The sequence below is a fragment of the Squalius cephalus genome (assembly GCF_949319135.1).
Source record: "Squalius cephalus genome assembly, chromosome: 14".
Taxonomy (NCBI): Eukaryota; Metazoa; Chordata; class Actinopteri; order Cypriniformes; family Leuciscidae; genus Squalius; species Squalius cephalus.
Window position 1 is genome coordinate 12,901,286 of NC_137135.1, and position 21,667 is coordinate 12,922,952.

At 37.1% G+C, this 21,667-nt stretch overlaps 1 protein-coding gene across 3 annotated transcripts in view; it reads left to right on the forward strand.

Annotated features, from left to right (window-relative positions):
* Window positions 1-15,977, forward strand: part of LOC307171454 (lysozyme g-like) — a 34,002-nt gene extending 18,025 nt beyond the window's left edge. The window contains exons 1-5 of one of the 3 annotated variants that reach the window (XM_079893062.1): window positions 14,092-14,289; window positions 14,420-14,527; window positions 14,635-14,831; window positions 15,417-15,555; window positions 15,741-15,977. In XM_079893062.1, coding sequence (XP_079749188.1) covers window positions 14,286-14,289; window positions 14,420-14,527; window positions 14,635-14,831; window positions 15,417-15,555; window positions 15,741-15,874 — 582 coding nt within the window. In that variant the 5' untranslated portion in view covers window positions 14,092-14,285 and the 3' untranslated portion in view covers window positions 15,875-15,977. Of the gene's footprint in view, window positions 1-14,091; window positions 14,290-14,419; window positions 14,528-14,634; window positions 14,832-15,416; window positions 15,556-15,740 lie in introns of those variants that run through there. The other 2 variants (XM_079893064.1, XM_079893065.1) reach the window with 2 other exon arrangements.
* The last annotated feature ends 5,690 nt before the right edge of the window (window positions 15,978-21,667 follow it).

Here is a 21,667-nt window from a genome sequence, read left to right on the forward strand (position 1 = left end):
CAAAGAAAAATTCAAAACTCTTTTAGTTACAGTGTCTGTCTACATTACTACTACAATAATAGTTATAATATTAATCCCATGATAGTAATAGCCATATATTGTAAAACAAATGCACTGAAAAATAAAGGAAACTTTCATAATTAGTTTTGCACTCATTTCTATACTTGATAGAGTATATTTCTATACTTCACATTAAAGATGTGATTGGGCTAGCCCAGTGTCAATCAAGAAAAGAACCAATGGGCCGCTGATCTACGTGTTTCATCGGGTGTCAGAAAAAAAAACTAGCACTGACTTTTTTTTGACCAATGCATTACACACTAATTACGCACTGTCTAACCCAGCGCCGCCAAATAAGCAAAACAAAACGTATGGGCCGCCGATGTATGAGTTTTATCGGCCGTTAAGACAAAAAAACAAAACAAAAAAGTATGACATGTATCGGCCCAAAAAGCACGTCGGCCCACCGGGAATCTCCCGGTAGTCCCGATGGCATTAGCCTACATGCCTGGACGTCACACAAAACAAAATCCTACCTGTAGCCTTTCACCATCCACTTATTTAGCTGCTGTCGCATCAGTTGACATGCCATCTCATTTCCCCTCTTTCTTTTTCTATTTTTAGCCCCCGACAGCTTTTTAGCGTTAACCATCTTTTTCTACGACAACTCACTAACTGTTACTCGTTCCTGCTCGCTCAGAGCTCACGGCGCCCGCTCGCGATATTATCCTGCCCACTTCTATGTCAAAATTAAAAATAATGACATTGGCAACATCGCTGTCTGTATCTGACAGGACAGTTAACATTGTAAGCTAACTTACCTCAGGCTTGCTTTCCGACGTGCGGTTCTTTGTTCGGCAGTGTGTCCAGTTGTCAGACTCGCGGTGTAAAAGACTTTGAAAACATTTCTGCCCTAACGTTACTCTGACTCGTATTGGCTGTCATGTTTCGGCATTAGGAATGATGATTGTTTTTTAAAGCTGCGTATGGTAACTTTATAGCGGGTAAATGCTGGCCTCGGCCTCGACCACGACACGACAGTTGTCGACAGTTGTTTTTGATATTTCCATTTATTTTACTTTGGGTTGAGTTTTTTGTTGGTCCCAACAGATTCTGATGAGGAGAGGCCTACAGAGGTAATGTTAATAGTATGTGTCTACACATCAAACAATCTACACATTCAGATTATTTCACATTTTATGTAGAGTAGCCTATAGAATATAAGTTTAAATCTAAGTATAAACGGGTATTCTTATCTCTCCCCCCGCCCCCACAGTGTGGAAGAACAGCAGGAGGACGGTCCATCAACTTCTGTTGCACAGTCAGTCAAGTCAAGTCATCTTCATTTATATAGCGCTTTTAACAATGTAGATTGTTTCAAAGCAGCTTTACAGAGATAAACGTATAATTTAAGGTAACAGAGATTGTTTTGGCTTTATAGCGGTTCTTTAAAAAAGTTATTTTCCAGCTAAAGTTAGTTTTGATTGATTTGCTTCCGTCGCAACGATCATTTGTTATTAAATTAGGGGCTGCTAAGACGACAACATTCTCTCTACACAGACTTTAAACGCGAACCTGTGAGAAACGCAGATGGCGGTCACATGCGCATTAAGAATTGGTTCTATAGTTATGTGCGTTTGAATATATGCGCGCAGGTTTGGAATTCCCTACAAACCAAGCCTAAACAAAGTACTGGTGTTTCCTTATAATTTTTGATACAGAATTTTATTTTATTTTATCAATTCGGGGTAGGTACGCGAATTGAGTTTCCCGAAAACGCTTTATCTGTAGAGTGGTAAAGGGATCCTCCATAGGGAGAGACTAGTTGGCACTTCAGCACTGCGTTGGATCGGGTCCAGGCTAAGGTCCTTCATCAGATCTGGATACGGCCTGGATCCGGCTGGCTGCGGGAAAACCTCGGGATAAACAAAGACACTAAAATTAGCGTAGATGCCATTCTTCTTATGATGTAACGAGTACATCAGGATTTATGGGAAGTGTTCCCTGTTGCAGCTAACCTAATCTATGCAGCCTAACATTGAATTATAGAAGTCTATAATGTATTATGTGAATGCTAGGTCAAGGAGATGCGTCTTTAATCTAGCTTTGAACTGACAGAGTGTGTCTGCTTCCCGGACAATGGTAGGAAGACTGTTCCAAAGTTTTGGTGCTAAATAGGAGAAGGATCTACCGCCAGCAGTCGATTTTGATATTCTAGGTATTATTAACTGGCCGGAATTTTGAGATCGCAATAGACGAGAAGGACTATAATGCATTAAGAGCTCGCTCAAGTACTGCGGAGCTAAACCATTTAGTGCTTTGTAAGTAATCAGCAATATTTAAAAATTTATGCGATGTTTAATAGGGAGCCAATGCAGTTTTGACAGAACCGGGCTAATATGGTCATTCTTCCTGGTTCTGGTAAGAACTCGAGCTGCTGCGTTTTGAACTAGCTGTAGTTTGTTTATTAAGCGTGCAGGGCAACCACCCAGTAGAGCATTACAATAATCTAGCCTTGAGGTCATGAACGCATGAACTAATTGTTCCGCATTTGTCAATGAGAGCATATGGCGTAATTTAGATATATTTTTAAGATGGAAAAATGCGGTTTTACAGATACCAGACACGTGACTTTCAAATGAAAGATTGGTATCAAAGAGCACACCCAGGTTCCTAACCGACGACGAAAACTTGACAGAGCAGCCATCAAGTGTTAGACAGTATTCTAGGTTATTACGTGAGGAAGTTTTTTGTCCAATAATTAAAATCTCTGTTTTTTCAGAATTAAGTAGTAGGAAATTACGAGTCATCCAATTTTTTATATCAGCTATGCATTCCGTTAATTTTGTGAATTGGTAAGTTTCGTTAGGTTTTGAAGAAATATAGAGCTGAGTATCATCGGCATAACAGTGAAAGCTAATTCCATGTTTCCTAATGATATCTCCTAATGGTAGCATGTACAGAGTGAACAGCAACGGTCCTAGTACTGAGCCTTGTGGTACGCCATACTGAACTTGTGATCGATGAGACATCTCTTCATTTACTGCTACAAACTGATAACGGTCAGATAAGTATGATTTAAACCATGCTAGTGCAATTCCACTAATGCCAACATAATTTTCGAGTCTATTTAAAAGAATGTTGTGGTCGATAGTGTCAAATGCAGCACTAAGATCGAGTAACACTAATAGAGAGACACAACCACGATCGGATGATAAGAGCAAATCATTTGTGACTCTAACGAGAGCTGTCTCGGTACTATGGTACGGTCTAAATCCTGACTGGAAATCTTTGCAGATATCATTTCTTTCAAGAAAGGAACACAATTGTGAAGACACTGCTTTTTCTAATATCTTTGACAAAAAAAGGTAGATTCGAGATCGGCCTGTAATTGACTAATTCTGTAGGATCAAGTTGCGTTTTTTTAACAAGCGGTTTAATCATAGCCAGCTTAAAGGTTTTTGGTACGTATCCTAGAGACAAAGATGAATTAATGATATTAAGGATCTATGACCTCTGGAAGCATCTCTTTCAGTAGCTTAGTCGGTATAGGGTCTAACATACATGTTGTAGATTTAGATGATTTAACGAGTTTAGTAAATTCTTCCTCTTCTATAACAATGAACGAATCAAATTTTCCCTCAGGGACACTACAATGCACTGCCTGATGTGATACTGTAGTAGACTGTTGCATAGTTATAATTTTCTCCCTGATATTATCAATCTTATAAGTGAAGAAGTTCATAAAGTCATTACTGCTGTGTTGCTTGGAAACTTCTGGGCTTGAAGCTTTATTTTTTGTTAGTTTAGCCACCGTTTCAAATAAATATTATGTTTATTTTCTTCTAATAGGTTTGAAAAATAAGCAGATCTAGCAGCTTTTAAGGCCTCTCTGTAAGCAATCGAGCTCTCTTTCCACAAAATGCGAAATACCTCTAGTTTTGTTTTCTTCCAGTTGCGCTCCATTTTTCTGGCTGCTCTCTTAAGGGCCTGAGTGTGCTCGTTGTACCACGGCGTTGGACTATTTTCTTTAATATACCTCTAGGTATTTCTAGAAATACCTCTAGTTTTGCTTTCTTCCAGTTGCGCTCCATTTTTCTGGCTGCTCTCTTAAGGGCCTGAGTGTGCTCGTTGTACCACGGCATTGGACTATTTTCTTTAATCTTCTTTAAGCGTAATGGAGCAACTGTGTCTAAAGTGCTGGAAAAGAGAGAGTTAAAAGTTTCTGTTGCAATAGAGTTCTTCTAAGCTATCTGGGAGATGAAACTGATCAGGAAGATTATTAATAAAGCAATCTTTAGTGGCAGAAGTGATAGGTCTAACATATTTGAAACACGGAGTCGGCTTTGCAGCCTTGGCTAAATGAAGTTTGCACGAGACTAGATAATGATCTGAGATGTCATCGCTCTGCTGCAGAATTTCAACGGCAAAAAACATTGATTCTGTGTGATAATATTAGATCTAGAGTATGATTACGACAATGAGTAGGTCCTGACACATGTTAACTCCAATAGAGTTTACAATGTCTTTAAATGCCAATCCCAATGCATCTTTTTCATTATCAATGTGTATATTAAAATCACCAACAATTAGTACTTCATCTGCAGTCTATATTAATTCTGATAGAAAGTCTGCAAATTCTTTGATAAAATCTTTATGGTGCTCTGGTGGCCTGTATACAGTAGCCAGCACAAATCTCAAGTGTGATTTATCGTTTATACTATATATATTAACACTTCAAAGGAATTAAATTTAAAACTTGATTTCTTAGTGGTTTTGAAAATATTACTAAATTACAGCAACTCCTCCCCCTTTGCGTTTCAGACGAGACTCATGTTTATAACAGTAATCTTGCGGGGTTGACTCATTTAAAGTAATGTAATAGTTTGGTTTTAGCCAGGTTTCTGTCAAACACAGCACATCTAGGTTATTATCTGAAATCATATCATTAACAATAAGTGCTTTTGAAGTAAGCGATCGAATATTCAGCAACCCAAGCTTTAGCATTTGCTCATCTGTATTATAGCTGTTTTTTATTTGTTGAACATCAATTAAATTTTTAACCTTAGATGGGTTAAAACGTTTTTTTGGATTTCCAAATTCGGGGAACAGACACAGTCTCTATATGATGATAGCTAGGTGAAAGAGGCTCTATGTGATGGGATTTATCTGACCTTGGTGACGCGAGGCCGCTAGCAGACGGTCGGTTTAGCCAGTTTGTCTGCTTCCTGACCTGAGCCCCAGATTGTCATGTTTGAGCTCTAAGACTATGTGCCATATTACTAGAGAGAAGAGCAGCACCATCCCAGGAGGGATGAATACCATCTCTTTTCAACAGGTCAGGTTTGCCCCAAAAACTTTTCCAATTGTCTATAAATTCTATATTATTTTGCGGACACCACTTAGACAGCCAACCGTTAAGAGAACACAATCTACTAACTATCTCATCACTCCTGCGAACAGGAAGGGGGCCAGAGCAAATTACAGTGCCTGACATCGTACTTGCGAGTTCACACACCTCTTTAATATTAATTTTGGTGATCTCCGACTGGCGGAGTCAAACATCATTTGTGCCGACGTGAATAATGATCTTAGAGAATTTACGATTAGCATTAGCCAGCACTTTTAAATTTGCTTTGATGTCAGGCGCTCTGGCTCCCGGCAAACATGTGACTATGGTGGCTGGTGTCTCTATTTTCACGTTCCGTGTAATAGAATTGCCAATAACTAATTGCCAACAACAGAACTCTCAGTGGGTGTTTCACTGAGCGGGGCAAATCGATTTGTTATGGTAATCGAAACGGAAGAGAGGTTTTTTGATCCGCGACTAGAGCGATCCCTCACTGTCACCCATTTGCCCGGCTGCATGGGCTCTACTTCAGCTGGAACCGAATCATGAAAAGAGTTCACTATGCTAGACGCATCCAAAATAGTATTTAAAGCACTAGTACTCTTACTATCCTCAATTAAAGTTTGGATGCGTGTTTCTAGTTCTGAAATCTTCTCTGTCAGCCTAACTGTCTCCTTGCATTTATCACATATAAATCCTATATTGCCAACAGAGAAGGCTATGCTAAACATGTGACATGAAGTGCAGGTGACAATAACAGGACAAGACATTACTCACCGTGTTTGTTGAGTGATTCTTACTCACCTGAGCTTTTTATGAATTCAAAAGCGCGGGCGCGCGAGAGAAAAATAAATAAATAAAAATAGCTGAGCGCACGGGTGGCGCGTTAACAGGCTAGCGCATTACTAGCGTGTTGTGCTAGTAGTAACGGAAGCTAGCGATGTCAGGTTAATCTGAGATGTTGGGAAAGCTGTATTTAGTAGTAGTATAAACAACTAGAAATTGTAGTAAATGATGGTTCAAAACAAGGAAATACGAGGCTAAGACGGAGCTTACAGCACCGAGGCAGACAGGAGCAATCGATCAGCGATCGATTAGCAAATGCTTTTCTGAAGCATTTCTGAAGCACAGATGAACAGTTCAGTGATTTTCAGTAAATGCCACAGTTTAATTCTGTAGAATTTGTTTAGAACTACATTATGTAACTCTAATCTACTACTGTATTTTCAGTTGCCAGTTAAGGAGTTATATAGACTTCATCTTATTTTTTTTTTATTTTTTTTAAAACAACAGTAAAAATAGCAATCTTTTATTTATTAATAAAATATGAATTTTATTTATAAAAATGTACTGAAAGAATGAATGAGGTGTTTAAACACCGCTTCCTCTTTAAAAAAGGGGAGGAGACCGATAGAAACTCTGGGTTTACCGAAGAAAACCTGCTCCCGACCAGGTTAGGTTCACAGAGTAAGTTACCATGGTAACTGACTCTGAGTATAAGTTACCTCTCTTTCAGAAACGGGCTTGACTTACTCTGCTTTCTCAGGTTTGACATAGCCTACCTCCCATTCTGAAACAGAAAACACAGAGTTTCCCTCATTTCAGGGTTAACATTCTCAGAGTTTTCACTTAACCTCCTTTCTGAAACAGGCCCCAGGAGGGAAGCAGCATAAAAGCAAGCAGAACTCTCAATCGTGGAGAACTTTTCTCCAGAACATGGTCTGTGTCCTGCCCAGTCCAGTTGTTTGGAACTATTGTGCACCTTTTGTGGACCTGTGCTGGACCTGTGCTGTAGCCTGCTCATTGTTGAATGCTGTTGCCTAAGGGCCTGTTGCTTCCTTGTGAGACGCCCCGTCTACAATCTAATATTATAAAGCCACCTTGTGATTTGTTTTTCCATTTAAGCTGTTATGCTCCTGATTGTTTGTTTTTTTGTTACTTGGGAACTGTAGGGAGGTGGGCGCCACTTTATTTTGTAATCCCCTTTTTCTCCTGGTTTGTGGTTAGGTAGGGAATGAGTGTACTTTTCTGTTATTTATTTGTTATATTCTTTGTGAGGCTTAAGAATTTAACTACCAGGGGCCTGTTTCAGAAAGGAGGTTCAACCAACTCTGAGTTAAAACTTGAACTCTGAGTTGACTTACCCTGAGATGGGAAACTCTGAGTTTTCGGTTACAGAACAGCTGAATTGAGTTAGTTCAATCAACTCTGAGTTGACCTGCTCTGAGTTAAGCGCGTGCACCACAACTATAAAAAGCCATTATCAATGGAGCGCAGATATTATGAGTCACCATGGCAACAGCGCCAGACAAAAAGAGGTCTTCATATTTCTCACCAGTACGAACATTATTACTGTAATTTTACAGTATTAGAACATTAATACTGTAATTTAATTAAAGGGATTACTCTTAATTCTTCTGTAATTAAATCTGATGTAATTGCATTAGACTATAGAACAATTCTGTATATTTAACATACATTTTTAAAAGGAATATTTTAATGTAACCTTCTCCCTCTACACACTTTGGTCAATTCAAGAATAATTCATGCAATTGTATATTGTTTATTTGAAAGCATTAAAAGTGCAGTTTCTTGTCTCTCCTTGTATTGTTCAAGTGGTTGAGGTTGATTTAGTAATAAGTAGACCAATACTTTCTAAAGATAGTCATTATTACATTAATCTAATTACACTGTTGAAGATGTCATTTGTAGTTAGTAATACAAGTAACTTACCCAACTGTTATAATATCAGAGGTGAAACTGGAAGAACAGTATGTTATTCAATCTAATTTTAATTTTCATGTAGGGACAATCCTGCAGGCATTAAAAGAACATGGCAGCAGCTGAAAATTAAATATAAAAACATAATTCAATCAAGTAAGGCTTGAGCATATCATGGGTGTAGGCTACCTGACTTTACAAACATTTGACATATTAAATAACTAAAGCATCCAGTGTCTAGCAGTGCAACAGGATTTTTGGCTGAGGGAATTTCTGGAGGGACTTCAGAGCCAGTCCCAAAGATCCAAGGGCCTTCATAAAATGTAAGAGGTTTACATATGTGTTATTTTTTATATAGGCTATTTGTGATATTTCCATTTATTTTACTTTGGGTTGGGTTTTTTGTTGGTCCCAACAGATTCTGATGGTAATATCTGTCTTTTGGAGCCTCCTGTCCCAACAGAACCACAGGCAGTTGTAAGTCGCCTACTCAACACACCAGAAATTATGACAAATAGTGTTATAAAGTGTACTCAACCAAATGCTCATCTTGACAGGACGATGGGGATAAAGAGTTTCTGCTGCCACAGAGAGGCCTACAGAGGTAATGTTAATAGTATGTGTCTACACATCAAACAATCTACACATTCTGATTATTTCACATTTTTATGTGGAGTAGCCTATAGAATCTAAGTTTAAATCTAAGTATAAACGGGTATATTTATCTCTCCCCCCGCCCCCAGGGTGTGGAAGAACAGTGAGAGGACGGTCCATCAACTTCTGGTGCACAGATTAACACAGTTCAGTGATTTCCAGTAAATGCCACAGTTTAATTCTGTTTATACTACAGGGCTGTTGAATGCTTGAATCTGATTGGTTGAAGAACGTTCTAAGGTGTGCATTATTTTCAGGGAAACGCACGGCTAAAGTAGTTCCAGGCAGGTCTTGACCGCATTACAGTTCCATATCACTTCGCGTAGTCAACTGTAATAACGGAAAATAGGATACAATTCAAAACAAGAAAAAACATGCAGCCCCATGCGCTTGATCTGCAATTTTCAATGTCTAGCTTCACAATCAATGGAAACATGCAGTTTAATTTTAATATATAAAGTATATAGTCCTAGGCTATCTATAATCAATAGAAAATTAAACTGAATATAGGCTAAATAAATGGACAGTCCTGCAGCACGGATTTTTAGATAATATATAACAAATAAATAATTATTGATAGGCCTACTTGTTAAAATGACTTTGTGTTTCATTTATTTGGCTAGTCTACTGTCATCTGTCAATAATATAAAAAAAGAATGAACAAATTAATTATAACGAATTGAATTAATAAATAAATAATAATATTGACGCACATGCTTTTCTGTCTCATTATTGCAACATCTCTCTCTAATAACTGCTGCATTAATAACTGCATAAAGTCGGGGACACACTTTAAGGCCGGTTATGATGTAATTTGATACTTATGACTGATCATGCCCAAACGCGCGTTCAGTCTGTGTTCAAAGTCGGTGTTTAAAATCTGCTGCAGTCGATGAAAACAGTCAGAGAATGTGTCAGCTAGTCGTGTGTCCCAGCATTAGTCTGCTATCAGTGGCTCAAACCTCCGTTACTAACTCTAAAATGACGTTTTGGAATTAGCAACGGAGGCATGGGATTAGATGCGTAAGAAATTAGTCCTACATACAAGAGCGTTTTAATGACAAAACTTTACAAACGTCTTGAAATACATAATCTGAACAATGTTTCGAGGTGTGGTAACTGTAGTATAAGCGGAATAATTGACTTCAGGCCGTTGAATTATTAGAAAAATAATGCACACCCGAGGTGAACGGCCACTCCGCTTCGCGTCGTGACCGCATTACCACCTCGGGTGTGCATTATTTTTCTAATAATTCAACGGCCTGTCGTCAATTATTCCTTACATAAATTTGTTTAGAACTACATTATGTAACTCTAATCTACTACTGTATTTTCAGTTGCCAGTTAATGAGTTATATAGACTTCATCTTATTTAAAAAAATAGAAAAAAACTGCAGTAAAAATAGCAATATTTTATTTATTAATAAAAGATTAATGTGATGAATAAAAATGTACTGAAAGAATGAATAAGGTGTTTAAACACCACTTCCTCTTTAAAAAAGGGGAGGAGACCGATAGAAACTCGGGGTTTACCGAAGAAAACCTGCTCCCGACCAGGTTAGGTTCACAGAGTAAGTTACCATGGTAACTGACTCTGAGTATAAGTTACCTCTCTTTCAGAAACGGGCTTGACTTACTCTGCTTTCTCAGGTTTAACATACCTCCCATTCTGAAACAGAAAACACAGAGTTTCCCTCATTTCAGGGTTAACATACTCAGAGTTTTCACTTAACCTCCTTTCTGAAACAGGCCCCAGGTAGACCCAACTTTTGTTTATTATTTTGCCATTGCCCCTTCTGAAATATTTGTTTCCTCCCTAAAGCTTTACTTTCTAAGTAAATTGTTACATGTTAAGAGCCTCTGAATAAAAGAGTTAAAAAAAATCTTGTTGTTGTGGTGCTGTGGCAGGGCCCAGACAAATGCTCTTTAAAACCTTACAATTTGTTACGTTCTGTTAAGAAAAGAACCCTAGACACTCATAGGACGTAACAAGTACTATTGAATAAGTACTAGCTAATTAATAAGTATTAGTCTCTAATGAATAAGTACTAGTATCTATTGAATAAGTACTAGTAGATAATGAATAAATACTAGTATCTAGTAATAGGTACTAGTATTTAAAAAATACCAGTACCTAATAAATAAATGTACTAGTCACAATTGGAATACTAGTCAGAACTGAATAGTTGATATCTGAATATCCCCATAGAAGTCAATGGCCAAAATTAAAAATTTGTTACTAGTAAAAAGAATAGTTACAAGTCACGGTAACACTTTACAATACGGATGCACTAATCTGCATTAATTCATGCTTAACTCATGACGAACTAAACCATTAATTAATGATTACTGCATCAGCAACTAATAAAGATTCTAAATGATTAATAGATTAAGTAATAAATGAATTGTTATTAATTAAATGTGTCATAATGTATTAATTCCTTAATAACTTATTTTATTAACTAAAAGTGTAAATTAATGTGTTAATTACCACAGTTGGTCAAGGCAATGTACTTCAACTTCCAGCTATCTGCTTTAATTAATCATTAACTAATGATTTGCAAATGTATCATTATGTTATGACTTTACTTGTTGAGGCACATGACTATTAACTAATTGTTAAGTAATATGCCATTTTGGTGCCATGTAAACCCATAAATGGCATATTACTTAACAATTAGTTAATAGTCATGTGCCTCAACAAGTAAAGTCATAACATAATGATACATTTGCAAATCATTAGTTAATGATTAATTAAAGCAGACAGCTGGAAGTTGAAGTACATTGCCTTGACCAACTGTGGTAATTAACACATTAATTTACACTTTTAGTTAATAAAATAAGTTATTAAGGAATGAATACATTATGACACATTTAATTAATAACAATTCATATATTACTTAATCTATTAATCATTTAGAATCTTTATTAGTTACTGATGCAGTAATCATTAATTAATGGTTTAGTTCTTCATTAGTCATACATTAACACATGATTATCTGTGCATTAGTTAAGCATGAATAAATGCAGATTAGTGCACCTGTATTGTAAAGTGTTACCCAAGTCACTATCAAAATAAGTACTAGTATCTAATGAATAAGAACTAGTATCTTATTTAATAGGTAGTATCTAATAATAAATACTAGTAACTAATTAATAAGTATCTAATAAATAAGAACTAGTATCTAATGAATAAGCACTAGTATCTTTAAAAAGGTACCTAAAGAATAAGCACTTTAATGAATAAGTACTAGTACTAAATGGAATAGTATCTAAAAAAATAAGTACTAGCATGAAAATAGATACTAGTAGGTTTTAAGAATTAAATGTTAAAACGGCTTGCCATATCGTTTGTTAAATAAGAGGCGATCTGGCGCTGAAATGTGTTGTTTTTTTAATCAGTCAAAGTGCTCGTTGCCGCTGCTATCAGGGGCGCGGATACTGTGTTCTCTTGTGGCTCGCGCACAGTCTTCTCTCGGACGCGCGCTTCAATCCGTTGTGGAGACTCTATTCGTTCCGGTGAACTTACAAAACAAACGTTTCCCTGCCTGATATACAACCCCTGATAAACATAACCGGTTTTGATGAGAGGGAAAAAAAAACCTACGAGTGCGGATTAGAACCCAGAACCTCTGACACGCTTGGCAAAAATTCTGCCACTGGACCATTCACGCTTAAAATAGTTGCTCAGTTTCATCAAAACCGATTATGTTTGTAGCTTAATTACTATGTATTTATTCACGTGAAAATTCTCGCCACTAACAACATGTAGGCTATTAGACCTCATTAAACGACAAATTAACCCTTGTGTTATGTTGCGGGTCAATTTGACCCGTTTAGATTTTCTAGTTGTTGGAAATAGGCTACTGGTTAACCTATGTTTTTTTCTTGATATTTTGTGACTTTTTCTCATTTATCATTATGAACATGCATGCAAAGTTTCAACATGCTGGTGTCTTTTGACATATACAAACAAAATTACTATTACGTTCGTGATGTTCACGGGTCAATTTGACCCGCATATTTTAACGCTCTAAGGCAACTGTATGGACCCAAAATAATAACATTTCTTGGTTATATTTTGTTATTTTATTTTTTTACTACCTTATGAAGCTAAAAAATTAGGTTTTCCACACGTATTTCAATACAGAAAAATATTTTGTCAGCCACAGATGGTAAAAATTACCTATCATTTATTTTTTCAAGCTACCTGAAATAATATTAAACCTTTTTTTTTTTTTATATATATTTTTATATATATATATATATATATATATATATATATATATTGTGACTTTTTCACATTTATCATCATGAACATGCATGCAAAGTTTAAACATGCTGGTGTTTTTTTTTTTTTCTTCTTTTTTGGACATATACAAACAAAATTACTATTATGTTTGTGATGTTCGCAGGTCAATTTGACCATCATAGGCAGCTATTCAAAAGCAACTGAAGAGTTTAGATGCAAAAGCCTCTAAATGCCATCTGAAATTTTCTTATAAAATGATAATTTTTATCAAACTTGTATATTTAAGTTCAGTAATTTCACTTAAATGACAATTAATAGGTAACCTTCATTGCCATTTAAGTGAAATTATTGAATTTAAATATACAAGCTTGATAAAAAAGATCATTCTATAAGAAAATTTCAGATGGCATTTAGAGGCTTTTGCATCTGAACTCTTCAACTGTACAGACACAAAATAAAAACATTTATTTTATGTATATCAGGGCATCAACTCCAGTTCTAAAGTGTAAGTGTATGTAAAAGTGCTCTAACCCAAACCAAACACACTTGAAAAAGCTAAATCATGGTGTTCAGAATTAATTGCAAATTACAAATGAAAATCTTTGACAGACACAGATAGTAAAATAAGATCTCATTTATATATTCAAGATATCTGAAATATCTTGAGACTTCGACATAGACAGCAGGAAAAATGAGCTCAGATTAATTGATTAATTGTTCAGTTATGATGTTCTAAGCAAAACAACAAAAAACATTTTTTTTTTAAATGTATATGCAAAACAAGTCAGCATACTGTTTATTTTCAAATTTTGTCTTGTTTTAAAAAATGGTTAAAAAAACATTTTCATTAAATCATATCTGCAGATATATATTTTTTGAAATATTTGACAAATGTTGATAATAAAAGTTTACAGTTTGTACCTGAATCTTTGTTGTTTTTCATATAGTGTGATTTTTGAGGAATTGTATTGAATCCAATTAGGGTCAATTTGACCCGAACCATACGGGGAGTACACAGAATTCCAACATAACACAAGGGTTAAACTGTCCCTCCCCACCCACTTCCCGTCCCACTTCCCGTCCCACCCCACCCACTTCCCGTCCCAGCAATAATAAATAAAAAGAGGATTCTAAATTTTGCAGACACAGTTGCAAATTTTGTAACCTTACAATTTTCCACACCTCAGTGGAAGAGATCTGAATAAAAAAGAGAGACCGCACCCTCTGCAATCATATTATCATATATAATAATTTAGTGACAGGACTCATCAAACTCAGTGATTTGATCTCACACAGCAGTTCTAAGTCATGGGTAAGTTATAAAATATCAGGTTGCTTGTTTTTATCTGATATTGCCTGAATTGTTAGGAACTTCTTGTTAGTGTGTAGCATTGCATAAATGTGCATACAGTATAATTACTTGATGATTGAAAGAGCTTCAGGACATATTTCCATGTTGTTTCTAGCATGCATTTATGGAGACATCATGCAAATAGACACCACCGGTGCATCAGGGGATACAGCAAAACAGGATAAATTAACCGTAAAGGGTGAGAAATGCATCACTGCTTAGAACTCACATCTGACTTTTGTTTGATTGCCAAATATGCAGCACTGCATTACAGCTTATATTAACATTGATTTAAACTTGTTATAGGGGTTGCCGCCTCTAAAAAGCTGGCTGAGGTTGATCTGGCCCGCATGGAGAAATACAAGAGTATAATCACTAAAGTTGGCAGAGCAAAGCAGATGGACCCGGCTGTGATCGCGGGGATCATATCCAGAGAGTCCAGAGCCGGAGCCACTCTGGAGGATGGGTGGGGCGACTATGGCAATGGCTTTGGTCTCATGCAGGTTGGTTAGAGGAATAGATCTAGTTTATTTGAAAACAATAACTCCAGGACAGGGAGATCTTAGTATGAGGGATATACTCAAGTGCACATAAGATGACATTTAGGGTGTTTAAACTAAATCAGAAAATACTAATCAGAGACAATACATGCAAAGTTTTAAGAAAGCATTAATGTGTAAAATATTGTTTTGCATTAAGGAACCTAAAAATAATGAGCATTCTTTGGACTTTTTGTTGACTGTTAATGAGAAAATGTTGGATAGTTGGGAGGGATTGGGAAGTAACACAATATCAACCGCATGAATTCAACATATCAAAGCATGTACACAGTTTGTCAGGCCATGCCTCCAGCTAATGAGCCAATCCGAAGACTTGTGTTACATAAAAAGAAGATGATGGATTGTTGTTGTTTTTTCAATTATTGTGTAAACTTGATTTTCCCAACTTCCCTTTTCAAAGCAACAGTTCCCCTGCAGTGCTCCCTTAATTTGCCACATGTTGACCCAATTTATTAATCTGTAACATATAGTTGTTATTCTCTTTATTACTGATGTTTTTTTTTTGTTTTTTGTTTTTTGTTTTTTTAGGTTGACAAACGCTGGCATACTCCATTAGGTGCATGGAACAGTGAGGAACATGTCAGACAAGGAACTGAGATACTCATTGGCATCATTGAAGAAATTAAAACAAAGTTTCCCCAGTGGACCCAAAACCAATGCTTTAAAGGTCGGGTTAGGATACACTCGTATCTCAGAGTATCCATAAATTAACTCTATTAAAACTTTGATTAACTTACAATTAGTAGATAAGTACACAAGTTTTCCAATTTTTAAGATTTTTATTGATTTATTGATTAATTGGATTGTTGAATTGTCGAGTGTTTCATGTGTAATTTATAATATCTGTTCCAGGGGGAATATCAGCCTACAACAAAGGTGTGAAGAACGTCCATACATACGAGCACATGGACGAGCACACCACAGGCGGTGATTACGCCAATGATGTTGTGGCCCGAGCCCAGTGGTTCAAACGCAAGGGTTACTGAAGAACAGCAGTTATAATCTTTTAACCAAGTGAACCACTGTTCACTGTTCTGTATTCAGTTTTTCTGTATTTTTGGGAATAAAATAAAGCTCATTTATTCATTTGATCATGTGTCTTTCATGTAACGTAAATTTAATGAACAGCTTTTCTTCTCTGTAAAGCACAAAACGTCTGAGAAGGGAAAGAGACGTCTGACTTTTTACGCTATGTTGAAAGCCTCATCATGAATGTGTCTGAAGCACGTGTGCAACTATTCCAATCCGGATTGCCGCAGCGTCACCGTGACGGCACACTGCATTTTATTAGGTGTTGTTTGTCCCGTATAGGCCATTCACTTTTACATAGGGTGACCACCCGTCCCGCGTAGCGCGTGCGCGCACAGCGTTTGAAGCCCAATTCATGCGTCCCGCAAATTGAGACCGTGTCACGCATAATCTATGCTTGCTCAAAAAAAAGTTGGTCGCTCTATATCCTCGAGCCCCAAGCAGACAAACGAACATTACTTGACATTTCAGCACACTATTGTTGCCACACCCACCCCTCAGTTGAACTGCAGCTGACTAGGTTGTTGTCAACTTTTTCGTTGTTGTCATGACAGCGCACGCACGCGCATACCAGACACACTGGGAAGGAACTTTTAGATGCGCGCTTTCCAATTCGAAAAATTCGAGAAAGAGACTGAGTTTGAGAGGCACCGCCATCATCAATTAAAAAGAGAAGGTGTGGGTACAAGAAAGACTGGGAAAATTAATATTTGTGGCTGAAAGGTGTTGAGGGGGATACCGAGAGGGCTTTTTGTGACCTTTGCAAAACGTCCTTCTCAATCGGACATGGAGGGGAATACGATGTCAATCGGAATTTTTTTTTTATACTTTTTTTTTTACTGTTCCTGTGGTGTTGAGCAGCTACAATTCCTGTTAATCCTATAATTTTATATTATCATTTATTTAAAGTGAATAAATTGTAATGAAAAATAAATAAAATTAAATAGTAAATCTTAAGTGGAAGTACATCTGTCAATTCATTGAATGTTCAAAATATTATGAATCTTTATTTAGAAAAAAAATACACATTGGTTGGCCTATTCATGAGCATACATCAGCAATTACTCATGTTTAGGGGAATAGGGCATTATTACCATGTAAGGTGGTATGTGCTAGAAATGGGTAAACCACTATCAGTGAGTCTGCCCTTGGGGTGGGGGCACCGCCGCGCCAGGCAGTGTCCCACATTGTCCCTCAGAAACATACCCCTTGTCCCCCCTTGGGCTTATTAGCAGGTGGTCACCCTACTTTTACATGATGTTTAATTAAAGGGGTCATATGAAGCTGTTTTCAAAGATCATTATTTTGTATATTGGGTATAATAGAATATGTTAACATGCTTTAAAGGAACACGCTGACTTTTTGGGACTTAAGCTTATTCACCGTATCCCCCAGAGTTAGATAAGTCCATACATACCCTTTTCATCTCTGTGCGTGCCGTAACTCTGTCTGACGCACCCACCGCTAGCCTAGCTTAGCACAAAGACTGGAGGTAAATGGCTCCAGCTAGCATACTGCACCCAATAAGTGACAAAATAAGGCCGACATTTTCCTATTTACATGTTGTGATGTGTATAGTCACAGCGTGTACAAATAAAGAGGTCACATGAGACACAGCCATCTTCAAACCGTATACATACTGGGAACTATATTCTCAGAAGGCGAAGCACTGCTACTTGGGCGGAGTGTCTCATGCATGCGGCAACATTCTGATCTGAAAAATGAAGCCTACCCGGAAGTGCAAAAAACTGCAATACATCGAAAATCCGCTAGGGGAAGGTCCCAAAAGGGAGCAAATGTCCATAGCCCCCATGTTAAAATGTCCGTTTTCACAGCATAAATTCATGTTTTTACAGGTTGGTCCCATGGACTTTTATTGTATTTTTCGATAGGTGCCGAGTGCCTGACAACCATGAGGGCTGTGAATTTTTTTCTAACTCGTTAATTTAGATCGTATTTAGATATAAAATGTATGACAATAAGGGCGTGGTTAACTCTGATTGACAGCTTGATTGACAGCTGACAAGGCAGCGCCACGGAGAATGACAACATAAGAAGCGCCATTTTTTAATACAGTTGACATAATACTACTGTTTCTGTATCATGAAATGTAGTTTTAAGAGTTTTTCAGGCGAGAATGTAGTTGTTTAAAGCTCAAATCTGTGGTTTATTTATAAAGATTTATGAAAATTGTATCCAGTTGTGAGATCCCGCGATGACCGGGCGCTCGGCGTTCATGTACCCCGCCTGGAACAGCCTTTCCTCGGCTTGTCGTTATGAGGTTTGCCGCTGTTTCTGGCGTCTCTGTAGTGGTTAAACATGAGATATAATTCGTCTTGTGTATATCTAACGGGCGATTTTTGGTTTCGTGAATCTATAATTTGTTCCCTGGCCAATCGTTTTGGCTGAGGGGAAGTTTCATAACTTTATAAGCTATTTAACTTTACCGTTGTATGGTTAGACTAGAGCGCTGACTTTGTATATTATACTGAATTGTTTGCTTTATTTGTATAGCTTCTTGTAACTTTACCTTTTACTTTTATAATGGCTGATATTGATAAAAGTGAAATTTAACAAAAAGAGACTTGACTTGAGTTTTGTCATTTTAAATTTTAATACAACGAATATGATCTGTAATGTTGTTGTTTATCTGTTGTTTAGTACAAACGCACATATTGCCTGGACCATATTAAAATGTTTAATATTTTTATATTATATCTAAAACGAAAAGAGGCAGGTTTGTGTTTTATATATATATATTTTTTATAAATAGGCAAACGTTATGTGCAGTGAATATAATCAATACTGTGCCTGAACCACATTTGTGTGGCTATAATGTTTAAGATTTCTTTAAATGAAAACGAAAAGAGTTAGTATGGTGTTTTATAACATATTTCGTTGCCTAAAATATACACAGAGATAACCGGAGTAGCAGAGCGAGCTGAGTGACACGCGCTGCGTCAGAAGGTGGGCGGGGTTAGGATTTCCCAAGATTTTCCAAGATGGCGCCGCCCATACCCCCCATAAACGGCTTCAAACCCGTTCTTCAGAAAGTCTATGGGTGACGTCACAGACGCTTTTGTCCATATTTTTTACAGTCTATGGTCTCATGTGACCTTGTTATTTGTACACGCGTGACTATACAAATCACAACATGTAAATAGGAAAATGTTGGCATTATTTTGTCACTTATTGGGTGCAGTACACTAACTGGAGCCGTTTACCTCCAGTCTTTGTGCTAAGCTAGGCTAGCGGTGGGTGCGTTAGCTGACAGCATGCTGCTGAGTTTGGTTCATTTCTCTGAGGCGCGGCGCCTCACAAACAAGTTGACGGAAAGGAAACCGAGACGGCAGTTTGTTTGTTTTCTTTATTTTACAAAAGCACAATGTTGTGTTTTATTGCGAGTGTACACAAATATAAATAAATACTTTGCAGTTTCGAATAATGTCCTGTATGAACAAAATAACAGAGTAGCCTATATTTTTATGATTCCATCGCGCTGGCGCCTCACATGCACACACAACATATTCCAGCATTGCAATCTTGACATTGCAGCCGTTCATTATCAAAATAAAATAGTCAACCTAACATAAAAATTACACTGCTCTGTTTAAATACTCAGTAGCCTACAATCCATTCAACGTAAGCACCGCTCCACTGTGATGTTTCCAAGCACATTTTTGCGCATGTGAAGAGGGTGGTTTTTTTGAAGAGGGATCGATATTGGAACGTGAGTGAAGTACAAGCCCACGGGCGTAATTTCCTATGGGAACAGGGGGGACATGTCCCCACCACTTTTCAAATTCTAAAATCCCGTTTGCTATTTATTTATATAGTGTGCACGCCATGTTCCTGGACGTGGACGCGTGCATCGACAGGCTCGGTCCTGCTCCACCGTGGTATCGCGGTTGCGGCACAGGCGATGAAACGCCAGAAACAACAAGGTGACTTTAGCTATCGTTATATGATCCCGCTCTTATTCATGCAAATGCTTTTAAACCATTCATGCGCGACAAGACAAAAGAGAACGCGCTGTCAGTGAATGTCCTCCTGACACACACACACATACAGTAGTAGTGGGAAGTTCGGATCATTTTACTGACTCGGATCTTTGAGTCTCGTTCAGCAAAATGAACGAATCTTTTTTCGAGTCATTTCGTTCATTTCGTTCATTTCAGCATAATATAAATAAAATGGCATGTTAAATATCCCAACACATCTAGTACTTACGAAAATGTTGATTACATTTGTAAAAAGAATAAAAATAAACTATAGGGTAAGGAAGCCAAAGCCAAATGATAAGAAACCGAAATGTTTTATTAATTGATTAGTTGTTGGGTCTTAAGTTCAGACTATTGCAGTCTGACTCTGTCAGTTCACCTCACCTCCTGATCCGAGACGTTCTTTCCTTTGCAACTTCATATTTATCACGTTTGTTCTCCTCCTCTCGTGTCTCGAGACGTTAGTTGCATCGACTCGTCAGTGTCTGACTCGGATCTGTCTGCTGGGCCGTGCGATACAGCAGGGCCGGAAACAGAAAAGATTAGTTCATCTTTCGAGTCTCGAGTTCGGGTTCGGGTCTGAGTCTTTCGTTCTTCCTGTCAGTCCCATAGAGGCTATGCTGTCAGTAACGGAAAGAGAAATGATTAGTTCATTTCTCGAGTCTCGAGTTCGGTTTCGAGTCTTTCGTTGTCAGTCCCATAGAGGCTATGCTGTCAGTAGCGGAAAGAGAAAAGATTAGTTCATTTCTCGAGTCTTCGGGTTCGAGTCGTTCGTTCTTCAAGCCACAAACCCATAGCACTACTATGCAGAAACAGAAATGATTAGGCTAGTTCATGTTTTTCGGGTTTGAGTCCTTTGTTCATTTGTCACGTGGCCGCTGGTATCTCGCATCAAATACAACATTAGATTCGTATTGTTGACTGCGTCTGAATGTATATTGTTTTATATTTAGGAATTAAATTACAAAATATGTGCAATAAACATTATCTGAAAAATAAAAGTTCCATCTTATTGCCCCTGTCTGTCTCTTTTCTAAATGTTTCTTGTGCATCTGTGGTGTGTTTTATTATTATTATTATTATTATATTAATATATAGGCCTATAAGCTATGTTACAAAGGTGTAGGTTTAAAACTTTAGGTGAAAATCACTAAAATAACACTAAAAAACATAGTGAATGACTCAAAATTAGGCATGAATCCAAAATACATAACACTTCAATTCAATTTTTTAAACTGATTTTTATTCATTATAACACAAGGACAAAAAAATCATATAACAACTCAACAGAGTAAAATAAAAAAACAGTTGTTTCAAAATTAGTAATAGTCTAATTGACTTGAATTTGTGAAGTTATACTTGAATAGTCAAAATATTTCCCATATTTGTATATGTCTATGATATTAACTAAAAATGAATCCACTGTAATCAAGTCTCATCAGAGTGGTTTCCCCTATCATAAGGATAAAGCTTTGCATTAACCAACTCTTAAATATTCAATGTTACTGAAAATAATCTTCATGACAGAAATTCACAAATATAGCCTATATACATCTGAGAACAGAAACGCATCATGTAACTGTAAAAGTAAAAAAAATAAAAAAATAATAACAGCGCGCTTGTTTGTAAAAAGGTTGTGAATTAGTATTTAAAACGGTGACAAGTCACGTGACAAAAGAATGAAGGACTCAAACCCGAAGACTCGAAAGATGAACTAATCTTTTCTCTTTCCGTTAGGCTACTGACAGC